General features: G+C 36.8%; 1 protein-coding gene across 1 annotated transcript in view; it reads right to left on the bottom strand.

Moving 5' to 3' along the window:
* The window catches only part of slc4a11 (solute carrier family 4 member 11), a 141,164-nt gene that overhangs the window by 83,005 nt on the left and 45,518 nt on the right, over positions 1-12,641 (bottom strand). Inside the window, exon 3 of the mRNA XM_084742073.1 lies at positions 10,545-10,661. Within this exon, the coding sequence (XP_084598199.1) occupies positions 10,545-10,661 (117 nt within the window). The remainder of the gene's footprint in view (positions 1-10,544; positions 10,662-12,641) is intronic.

The following is a 12,641-nucleotide window of genomic DNA, read 5'->3' on the forward strand; positions in this document are numbered from 1 at the left end:
AGTGTGAGAGGTGCCTGCCCTTCCTCGTGACTTTTCCACTTCAATATTCAGCCAAATTGATTGAACTGAAATGGAACTGAGCCCAGCGCTGGCAGAAATATAATCATGAAATCAATTCTATTTATGGAGAGCGTTTGACAGCTTTATGACAAAGTTTTCCGAAGAGAGAAGAATGGAAAGGATCATGTCAAAACGATAAAAAACACACAGAGATGGCAAACAAACAACTTCCTTGCACAACTATTACAAGCTTACAACATTTACACTAAGCTCTTCAATTTCTTTGTCTGATGCCACTTATACACCAGTATTGAGCAGAATGTATTACTGACTCTTTGGCTCTCACACGAGTATGGAGAGCTTTTGGCAGATCCCTGTGTACGTCTGGAAGGAGTCTAATCTATCAATAACCAATAATAGTCCAGGTCAAATAGCAGAAAAATGAGAATGCATTACTACTGCTGATAACAGCATGTCAGCCTGCTAATATTTAGCACATACCATGTTTATCATCACAGTTTAGCATGTTTAGTTTTGCTAACTAGGACTAAACACAAACTACAGCTGAGGTTGATGGGGATGTCATTAGTTTGACAGGTATTTGGTAGATCAAAGTTTTGACCTGATGACAGTCCACCGCTGTTATTACAATTTATCCTGAGGGGAAAATGAATATCTATTCAATTTATCCAATATTCGTCCAGATTTTTCACTCAAAACAACAAACGTAAACCACATGTTGGCACTACAGGAAAACTAAAACCATGAGAGGAATACGGGAATTTGCCTTTGCATTGAAATTCATGGATCTGGTGAATTCAAAATGCACAAATTATGAACAAAGCAAGAAATAAATCACTTTACAGAGAGTGGGGTTATATGTAACGAGGGAAATTAAATTTGAAAGAATGCTGTGCTCACACCATCTTAAAAGTATGGCAATATCAATTTGTGGTAGAAACAGAATAGAAATATCAGAGAGTTTAAAATTATGTGGGGAAAAAATATTCTTTTCTTTTTTCTTTTCACATACTGATTATAGAGTATTGTTGATTAGGTATGAAAAACACAGACATAGTGGTGTAATTGTGGGGATTAGTATAGAGTAGTAGAGGGACTGGACAAGCATGTTGCTACTTTCTGCTCCTTTTCAAGCATAAAGTGTTAATTTATGTTGCTCAGTGAGTGTGCCTGTTCATTATTTATCATATTTTGGATGTCTCATTTTCTACATATATATGTCCAAATAAAATCAGACATCATCTGGACAAGATTTTACACCAATCTGTCTGGTAGAAGCTGAAATGTTTAACGAATGAGTCGTAACTTTGACCTGCTGGTGGCTCTAGAACACAAACAGAAACTGGGGATCACTTAAGTCTCTGCACCACGGATATCTGTACCAAATTTCACTGCAATCCCTCCAATAGTTGTTGAGAGATTTCATGAAACAAATAAAAAAAAATTATTAACTTCATGGTGGAACAAAAACAAAAGGCAGGGCATCACTAGACTCAGCAGCATTCACCCTCTGGTGACCATGATTGTCTGTACCAAATTTCATGGCAGTCCATCCAATAGTTACCACAGCCTGTACAAAAGTGCTGGAGTGACTGAACAATCAAAGAGCGAAGCTGCTGGCACGGCTAAAAATGATACCCTCCCGAAGGTCCGGTATAGTAATATTACATGAGGTGGCTTCTTTACTCTAATATTGAACATTGAAGGCTTGGCCACTCATGCTTCCTTTTCTTTGATCACACTACACCCCCAACAGACTTGACGGAGACATCTGAAGTCAAAATTTAGCTGAATAAACCATTAAAGATGTATCCGCCTCATCTACTGTACATGGATTTTTAGTAAGTGCTTTAAAGTGGAAGTGGACAACTTTTTTGATTTAACTATCATTATGAAGTAAATGTTGATTGCACCGTGTAATGGTAACAGAATAATGACACTGTCCGTTCCCTATAAGCCTCACTTTTATCTGTTTGCCACCGGGCAGACATTTTCCCGGGAAAATGATGTCTCTATTACAGACTAAATTAATTAACAAATTCACACTTTTTCTTCTAATGTTACTCCCCCCTCCTCCCCCCGTCTCAACCCCTGTTATAGTTACTTGTGTGTGCAGCAATAGGCTAACGCTACTCAAACTATAACTACACTATAACTATAAGTAATAGTTTTCAATTTACCTCTTCAGTGAACATGATTCTTTCTTCTCTCTATGTCCTTGTGTCCACATGGTGTTTTTTTTTTCTGGCCAAAAGGTGCTGGGATGAAGCGCTGCACATGGATTTTGTTTCTATGACAACAGTACCTTGAAAATTCTTATGACCGCCATTTAGCCTGGCCCCTCTAGTTTGGATTACCCATTTGTATTTATTTGTTTGACTTTTTTTTCCACTATGAGCACCAACCAGAAGACACTTGCTCTCATATTGTCCTTTTCATTAAATCTATGCAGCCCAGTGAACAGAGGCCCTCAGTAACTGGTGAAGGTTCCTTTTAGGATGGCAATATTGATGTTCTTAAAATTTTACATGCGTACGACTTTACGTTGGTTGTGACGATAATCAGAAATAGATAATAGAGAAGAGAAAAAAAACAAACACCCCCGCACATTTAAATGATGAAGTACTGTGTAATATATATCCAAAAATCTATATGAATTCAGCTCCTCTCTGTTAATAATTTGATCCATTATTACACATAGTGAAAAAAGAAGAATTTACATACATTACATTTTTGTTGATATTCAGTCAGCTATCTTACTCTGGAATTGCCTTCCCCAGCTTTAAGACACTTCCCTGAATGTGTTTTGCTGAATCCTGTAGAATCAGACTCAACATTTTACAGAGGTTGGTGTTACGTGTAGCTAAAGAAACAGCAGAACACGAGGTAATCTAATCCGTTACAAAAAGCAAAATAAAGTAAGTTATAGCTTAAGTAAGTAAGTTATAGTAGATTGTTATATATCTTCCTGTTATTAATGGTTTTCCTCTTGAATTATAGCTGAAAGTCAATTTAAAAAATCATTTTAGTCTAGAAACAATCTTTTTCTAAATGGTTCTGCCACTAAAACTTGACATTTAACACTTTTAGACAGCTTTTTTGTACTACTGAATATTCTTCCTGCACTAAAAAAATTAAAGAGAAAAATGAACCTAGAAATGCACAATACACTGCCAGTAGTTGTTTCAAAGTCTTGTACCGTGAATAGATCATTTATTTCTGAAGTTACAATTCATATTTTCTGTCTTGTCTTATTGACACTGTCACCATTTTTCCTTTAGTCTGACAGTGATGACAAACCACGCCTCATATTATCTGTGTTGTTGTTGTTTACGAGACAAATTCATCGGCACTATAATCCACTTTATCATTAAGAGGCTTGATGATTCACACAGTGAAAATATTATTTTTAATATGAACTACATAAAGCAATAAGTATTGTTTGTTATCTGTATGAACTGAGACACGCAAGAATAGATGAATCATGTTTTTCCTCTGGGTGATGATGGCACTGTGGTAAAAAGATGACTACTGCAGCATTTAGGAGGCTGAGCTCGTATTTGGGACATTAGATAAAAAATGCTCTTTAAATTACTCAAATGTTGGACGCCATTATAAAACATATCTTTAATGTGGTGCAAATATCCAACAGGCACAATATCATAAAGGTCAAGATTGAACACTGTCCCAGAAACCAGAGACAGTATTATAGACCAGAATTATAAAAGCATCCAGAAAAAAAAGCTACATTTTCTCATGAAAGAAACCAGTGTTGAATATAGGGAGAGAAATTAATTAATAATATCAGACAGATGTTTTTGAAATTAGATTTAGGTAGGAGCTGCTGTCTCTGGGTCTGATGTAATCACAACGCTATCTGCTTTTCCAAACCACTGCTTATGTAGCCAGACAGGATGTGATTAAAAGTCCTGTTCAGAGTCTAACATTGATTTGATATGGGGGACATATCCCACAGTGGCCTGCTGATGTGGAATAATAAAATAACCTAACAATTAGTGACGTAAATTAAAAGCAGAAACAGGGACGCAAACAGGCAATGACACTGGGATCAAATGTATGTGACAACTCGACTTAGGGGACGGGAGGGAAGGGGGAGGCAGGAATCAAAACAAAACACGCTAATCAACATTCAGCTGCACTGTCAATGAATAATGCACTGAAAATCTGGGAACAGACACTGCTGGGCATGACAAACATTCTGCACCTGCGGGTGAGAATTTTGCCTGATGACAGCAGCGAGAATTCAACATATTACAGCTGTACGGAGAGAGAGGAGCGCAGTAAAACGCTGCCAGGTTTAGGGATTCAGCTCAAACTCAAGCCAGGGGTGTGAATCAATGGCTTGTGATTAGAGGTGAGTGATATGGTGATTATATAGCATGAGGTTATATAATTCATCTGAGATCAGAGAGTTTGCAATACACTTAAAGGGACAGTTCTGATTATTTGAAGCAGGGTTTGTAAGAGGTACTCATCCATAGTCAGTGTATCACCTACAGTAAGCAGCAGCAGGAGTACCAGTGTAGGAAGCTAACCAATGTACTGCTGTGGATAAGGTCGACAGCAAAAAGTATTTTAGCCACCTAAAAACATCCATATCAGTTTAAGTGTGCAGTATATTTCTGTTTTCACTGCATTACCTTGCAGTCCGACACCCATTTTCAATGGGAAACCTCTGTTATACATATACATTCAGGTAACAGATATATAATGGCAGTTTCCCATTGGAAAAGAGCGTCTGACGACAAGGTAAAGAAGTGAAAATATTCTAAATATAACATAAAATTTAACTGATATTGATAATACACTGACTACAGATAAGTAACTCATGAAAGCCTGAACTGTCACTTTAACACCCTTTCAACATTTATGGGTGTATCATGTGATGTTGGTCAGTGTTGGATGCTTTTTTTTCCACCAGGGTTTTCAGGACTGAAAGTTTTAATGCATGTATATTTAATAAAATAAATGTGTGTCAGTGTAAAACTGTCTTCATTCTCAAGGTGAAAAACTGACTGCAGAATTATGTCTGACAAATTATTCTAAAATAACAAACACACGTTTATTTCACTACATATTTCTGAGTCCAAACATCTTTAGACTTAAAACTATTTTCCTTAAACAGTTACACTCAACAACAGTTTCTACAGAGTGATTCTATCTGTACTCAAAAATATATAAATAACATAAATGCATTGTGTGGTTTAATGTCATCATGAACATGTCTCTCTTATAAACAGTAATGATTGTTGTCATAGTGAAAGCAGAACCTACAGTCGTAGTAGCATCAATTTGATTTAATTTGTTTTGCTCTCTTTCAGCACACCTATACACTATATGTGCATAATTTACAATTTACAATGCGTCATTGAAATGATTACATCATGCACCTCTGCTGACAAAAACTGTGACTAGTCAGTTTGAGGCTGCTTCTTTTTTTCCTCTGCAGTACACGTTTTTTTTGTTGATGGTGGAGATCATGTGAAACAAGTTGGAGAAAGGTTCAGCTCTTCTTCTATTTGTGATCTAGCAAAGAATATTAAAGTGTATAGATTCATAATGAATGCACAAAACTACAGTATTTATGCAGTGATGCAGGTAGGTTTCATTCAGACATATTCAGTGGGGGTCTTTCCTCAGGAAATTTTAAGCATTCTGGGGATTTTTAGGCACCAGTTTGTGCCTCATCTGCATCAGTTTCTGGTGAGAATGAGTGAGACTGATTTTACGTAAAGTAAAACACAAAATTCAGACAGCAGGTGACATTTCTGCATTTCTGCACAATAAAAGTCCCCTGATACTTTCATGTTATTATATTTTCCAAAACCTTTGCTTATGCAGTGATGCTGCAGTAAAACAACTGATAGGAAAAATCTAAATTCAACTAGAACTAAAACAATTCATGGACTCTGGAAGGTATGAAGACCCTCACTGGACAAACATAAATGTATGAGTAAAGATGCTGCTGTGACCACCAACTTAAGTTGTAAGTTTCTTGTATTTTTGGTCCTATAATACAGTTAAACATCCTCACCCAAAGGTACAAACACCACATGTCTCTTATACTTGTAGTTTCATATAACTCAACATTTCTGGTAATGGGCACTGACTACACGATCTGCTCTGCTGTTACAGTTAACACTGTGCCACTGTAGTATTTTATGCTCTTATTTTAGACCTGACATTCACCTGTCCGACTTGAACAGAGAGTTTCCGCCATCGTTTTCTTCCTCTAACTTGTTCCCAGCTTGCACCACTCCAGCTCTCTTGTCAGATGCCTTAAGTGTTACTATGTATGGAGAATCAGCCCAAGTGACATGGTCACCTGTCACATCTCTCTCCCTTTCCTCCTCTCCCCATGGTGCACCTGTGACTGTTACTGTGGCAACGGTAACCTGTTGACTTGTGGGGTTTCTGGTGATGGGGTCAAAATCATCTGCACCTGCAGCTGAGGAGCTGTCTGTCAAGTTAACACCTGCCATCAGACTCCGGATGGACTCCACCAGACCTCCACAGAAATTAGTCTTAAGTTGTTTGAGGATTTTCTGGGCATTTTTCTTTCTCTTTCTTCTTGAATGATTCCTTGGAGATATCACACGCACTGCCTTTGAAGAATGTGCCTTGTGTTATGATATAAAACATCTCCAAAAAGGCAAGCAGCAAAACATAAAAAAAGCAGCGATATTGATCACACAGCTGAACAGTGGAGGAGATTATTGAGTGGAAGAGGTATATTCAAAGAGGCAGCCAGTCAACTTTTATACCTGGGAAAACTGATTGTGACACGTTTCCATTCAAAATGAGACTGACTGCAGTGAGATGTCTATACAGCACTTTATTATTTAACATGAGTGATTTCTGTATAAAGAAAAGAACTAGAACTGGAACATCCTGTTCTGTAACCTCATGTATGTAAATAACTAAAAATCCAGCCTTACAGTTTTACTCATTGGGTCTGATTACTTTGAAGAGTAGTCAGGGACTGAAAACAAATTAAATGGTAATATTTGTAATTAGTAATGTAATTCTTTTGATTACAAAAAAAAATTATATCTAATCTAAATACTTCAGATTAGTACTTCAGTACTTCAGAAATACTTCAGAATCAAACACTGAAAACATTGCACCTTTCAGCACATTTGAAATGTATTTTTTGAGCAGAATTTGTCTATAACTATTTTAATGTGCCATATTTCAAGGATGTAATCAAAAATATTGTTGAGTAATCTTTGACAATAACAGCAACTATAATCTAATTGCACATTTTGTAATCTGGGCTGATAATAGTTACTTTTTAATAATCTGTTTACATGTTACTTACTATCCAACCCTGCTCAATAGTATGTTGTGTGGCTCACTTCATATTTTCAGATAAGGACGGTAGTTCCCCTGAAGTCAAATTAATTGTTATTTCTAATGTCTGTGCTCATTTATTTATTTATTGCAAGATATTTATTTGGTTTTGTAATATATTATTATTATTATCATTATTATTATTATTATTATTATTGTTGTTGTTGTTGTTTATTAGATTAAAATTACATGTCGGAGGTTTTCATTCATCCCCAGCACCCCTCTGTGTAACTGAGTTCATTTATCTTTATTTACCTCTTCAGCCAATCCCAATAAATGAGTCAAGAGGGATCGACATCGAAATCTCATTAAACAACCTTGTTGTAAGTGATAAATAAGTTGCCTTATATCCTTGTTTTATTTTAAATTTTCAGCTTACTTAGAATATTTGTCTCTCATTACATTGATCGGTTTTGTTTTCATCACTTATTTTTTAAAGATTATATACTATTTTGTTGTTATCTGCTTGTTCGTGCCTGACACAAACATTTCTTTGTTTAACGAAGTTGCTGAAAAAAAGAAAAAGATAGAGATAAGGATGGTATTTTTCTTTTTAAACAATCTAATATTGTTCATTTAATATTCCTGTTTTTTCAAAGAACACCATTTCTGAGGAACTCAACAAAAGGCCAGTCTATCAGCAGGTAGAGAGGCCACGTGAGTTCAAACACGCTGTGCAGGACAGAGAGGAGTGAACGCTGTGACGGTTTTCAGACAGCAGAGACTAACCAAAAGATGTTCAAAAATACTTTAAAGGAGACCTTTTGTGAATTTGATGGATTTGGACGCTGACGTATGTGCCGACGCTGTTGTTTTTGTACATTGTATTAGGAGCTGTACTTTATTCTGTGCTCACAAAGTAATCACTGGGACAGTAAATGTCAGGAATTCAGAGAGATGAATAAAGACAGATGAAAGAAATACTGACTGAGAGATTGCATTAAGTAACAAAAGCCAGTGGAACAGAGGCTATCCCGGACATGACATCAGGACTCCATTTATTCTTCATCTATTCTCTACTGACTGACTCACCTGCTGACGTCACGTACAGTTTTTTTCATGCACCATGTTATAGAATCAGAGTCTGATTAATTATTGGGCTGTTTGCTAGTCAAAAATTCTTTGAAAAAAAAAATCTTTGACTCCGTTTTTGGCTTCCTAACGCTATCTCCTAAAATGTCTAAGAGCTTCATTACGTTTTCCAGTTAGTTGCTAACTGTGTCTGCTGTTTGGTTGTAAATAGGCGGCATACAGTGAGTTTATCAGAGCTTTTCCTGAAAACATCTGCCTGCTATAGCTGAAAATGACACTGATGAGAGCAGAGAAACAGACACAGGAGCAAATTTACAGGCCTCAAAACCAAAGCAGTGAGATTAAAGATGCTGAAAAGCTCAGCTGAACTGCAGAGTCTGGTGATGATTCTTGGTGGATTTATTACTTTCAACCCATTTACACCTGGTGTTAAAATTGGATCTCTATTAGAACATGTTATTCTGATTGTTGTACGGACTGCATTTACACCTATCTAAAACCCATACACAATATAAGCCAGACTGCCTCCAGATGTGGTCAGGCAGATGTGATCACATGCGATGAAGCCTTTATACCTTACATTAACATGTGTTTTCCCTTATCTGGGTGACTCACCAGGACACAGCTCGAATTTTAAAACCAGGTATAAATGGGATGTATGAGTGACCCCCTTCAATTATGAATTAAAATTACAAGTAGTCACTTTATATTAAGTTGCTAATATAAAGTGCTAATTAACAAGTAATAAGGCCCTTATATGATGCTTATTAACATTTAGATGTGTTAATAAGACTATATACGTTAATAATAGTGTAATAGACATGTTTAGTTTTATATTCAAAGACATTCTAAGTGCTTTTGAGAAACTTATTAACAGTTTATAAACTACTTAATAATGTTAACAAAAGCCTCACGAGTTTCATATAATTGTTTGACTAACTTGCCTATAATGTCATTATTAAAGCTTCTCTTTTCAATCTCAGTTAACAGTTCTATGCCACTTCTGCAAGGCAAAGGAATTTTATCTATATAGCACCATTCATACACAAGGCAATTCAAGGTGCAGAGGGGTAGTGAAGAATCCAACCAGGACTTCTATTGAATTTAGTAAACCATGTGCCACTACTCCTGAGAGAAAATCTTATTACTTGATTTTTGCTCTTGTGTTATTAAAATATCTACATACTTTATTGAACATTTATTAACAATAAGAGTATAATAAGGGATTTATCAAACAAAAAAGAATTGTTCACAGATCCACAAAGTGTAGTTAACTGCCAATAAATACATAATAAAATATGTAGAAATATTAAAAAAGGAACGACAAAAACTATGAATAATGTATTAGTTAACTTAAACTAGATAACTTAAAAAATGTGTTTAATGCTACTGTAATATATATTATATGTGCATTCTTGAGCAGTCTATAAACTAGTAAGGTGTCTGCTTATAAATGTCTTATAAACGATTAACAACATGTTTATTATGCTATTACTAACACTTGTAAAGCATTATTAACATCATATTAATGTTAAAAAGCATCTTACAAGGGCCGTCGTACCTACTGACTTGCACTTATTGTAGGTACCTTAATATAAAATGTTACCAAATATTGATTACAGCCACTTTAATCAGCAACTTACTGCTGCATTTTAGCTCAAATTCACCACTTTAAATATACAAGCCCATAGAAGTCATTTACTGGACGAAACTGGATTTAGTGGTAACTTTGATTGATGCTTTTTGAGTCACTAATTAATATCATAGAGAATAAATTAAGGTTTGAAACCACATTTTCAGGTGCTTTAAATCTGAACAACTCATTTTTAAGTCAGAAAAAATACCACGTGTCAGGCTTTTTCACACTCAGTCAATCCTTGCTTCTCCTCCCTCTCTCTCTCTCCTCCATCATTTTCCATGTCTCTCGACTTATTTTATTACGTCTCTAGCATTGTTTCTCCTTCCTATCTCTGTCTCCCTAACTCCTTCTTCCTCTGTGTCTTTATCCAGCTCTTCTCCTTCCTCTTTATCCCCCCACACACTCTAACCCACGTTGCCCTCTCACTCTCTATCTGTCTCCGTCTCACTCTTAAATCTCCCTCTCTCTGTGTACTGACCTGGCCCAGGGCTGATCTGGTTGTCATAGAGGTGGATGTCATCTCCGCAGGCGATCGGCGAGTCCTGTCCCTCCTCTCGGCCCTCGCTGCCCTCCTCCTGCTCCACCTCCCGCTGCTCTGGGGACACAACAGCACAGGGTCACCTCCTGGACCTCACTGGCTACCAGGCAGGGCAGCAAACTCACTTTTATTATTGTCATCTTCGGCCAAAGTAGCTTCCAAGTCCAGGAATTCAACAGGTATTTACTGTACGTTATTTTACCACAATAAAAGATGATGAAATAAGACAAGTATGCATATTTTCCAGTGTTATGTGGTTGTAAATTCTTACTCTGAGAGTAATTTCACTAGAGGAGATCCTGTGAACTCTTTTTTTATTGTATTTTAATTGCATTCTTAAATAAACACATGAAAACTCCCATTCCAGGACCCCCTAAGGTAAATCCTGTCAGTACTTACCAAAAAGTTTAGACAGCAACAAGATATTATAACCAGAAATAATGCTTTTCTGCAACAGCTTATCTGACAGTCAGTGAACCATCCTGACGCTGTTATAAACATCTGGTGCTAAAAACATAAAAAAACCCTCACAATTATATGCAAATGTTGTTTTAGTGTCACCTGAAGGATGTCATGAGGAGGTTCACTTGTCAAATACGCACTTACATTTCACTGCAGCTTTCTTTTTCACTATACTTCAAAAAATACAGTTTGGTTCAGTGAGATACCTGCTGTCTGTTGAGGTTGTAAGTTAAATAAAACGTTCTAGTTAATCATAGGTTTGTCGATCTTCTTATTATTTTCTCAGTTAATTCATTAATTAATCGTTTGGTCGATTAAATGTGAGCAAATAGCCTGTCACATGTTACCAGAGGCAATGGTGACATCCAGAGTCCTGCATGGGGTCGGGTACCTGCAGGTACGTTGTGCCACGGGTAAAAAATACAGTATATTTATAGAAATTCATGGGTATGGGCACAGGGGAAAAAAGTAACTTAATCCACATGGGCAGCTGGTGAGAACAGAAATATGTTTCTTTTTTTTTTTCTGGAAAAATCACGCATGAAAATGAAGGGCTGAATATTGAATGGAATACCTTGCTTCAATACCAGTTCCTGAGTGATACTTTTTTCAATACTTATTTTATAAAATCAGTTTTAACAAGACAGTTACATTAAACATTATGGAACAATCATTAACTTTAAAGAAAGAGGTTGTTCAAAGACCTGGGAGCAGCTTAATACTAGATAGTATTGGAGCAAGTTTTCCTTTAAAGATATCCCACCGTGCAGGGTCAGATCTACACATTCAATTTGATTTGACTGGTCAGACTTGAATCAGAAACCAGCAATAAAAGCATGTATTGAGAGAGTAAATGTGACCAAATGTCATTTTCAGGGCGGACAATGTCAAAAAGATTTAATCAAACAATAACCAAAGAGCTAGCTCGCTGTATTGAAGGAGACAGAAAACAAGAAGTGCAATAAAAAGATATGTACGCTTGACCAGTTGTGTTATTTCTTGCATTTTTTTTACCCTTACCTATTTACTAAATATAGCAAACACGTGCGTTATACCGTGGCGCCACAAACAGATATCTTCTGCAATACCTACTCTCAGTGATTTACCTGGGATACATGTGAAATGGCAAAAAGAAAATGGCAGGAATGACGTCAGTTGTTTTGATATGAAAATAACACGCATTTCATGAATCAGCAGGTAGACAGGTTTTTAGCAGGTTTTTTGCGGTGTAATGGACAGGATTTTGTATGGTAGAGAGCATCACAGGACCCAGCCTGGAGCCTGTTTGTATGACTCATCCCATTCTCTCTTCACTGACACAGCAGCCCCTTAAATCCAATCCTACAGTAACTAGTGGGCTCCCAAATATCATCCAGCGATCGGCTTGATGCGACGAGAACAATATCTCATACTCGTGCTCTTTATCTGCTGACCTTATCTGTGAGGGGGCCCCAATTTCAGTTCATTCAGTTTGTCTTGCATCAGGATCATCCCTCAGCACTTGACATTATTTGAACCTCGCTGTGTCGTCGCCTTGCCTGCATCCCTCTGTGCCTCAGACTCACCGGCTGGGCT

The sequence above is a fragment of the Lutjanus erythropterus genome, chromosome 18 (assembly GCF_056507025.1).
Source record: "Lutjanus erythropterus isolate fLutEry1 chromosome 18, fLutEry1.hap2, whole genome shotgun sequence".
Taxonomy (NCBI): Eukaryota; Metazoa; Chordata; class Actinopteri; order Lutjaniformes; family Lutjanidae; genus Lutjanus; species Lutjanus erythropterus.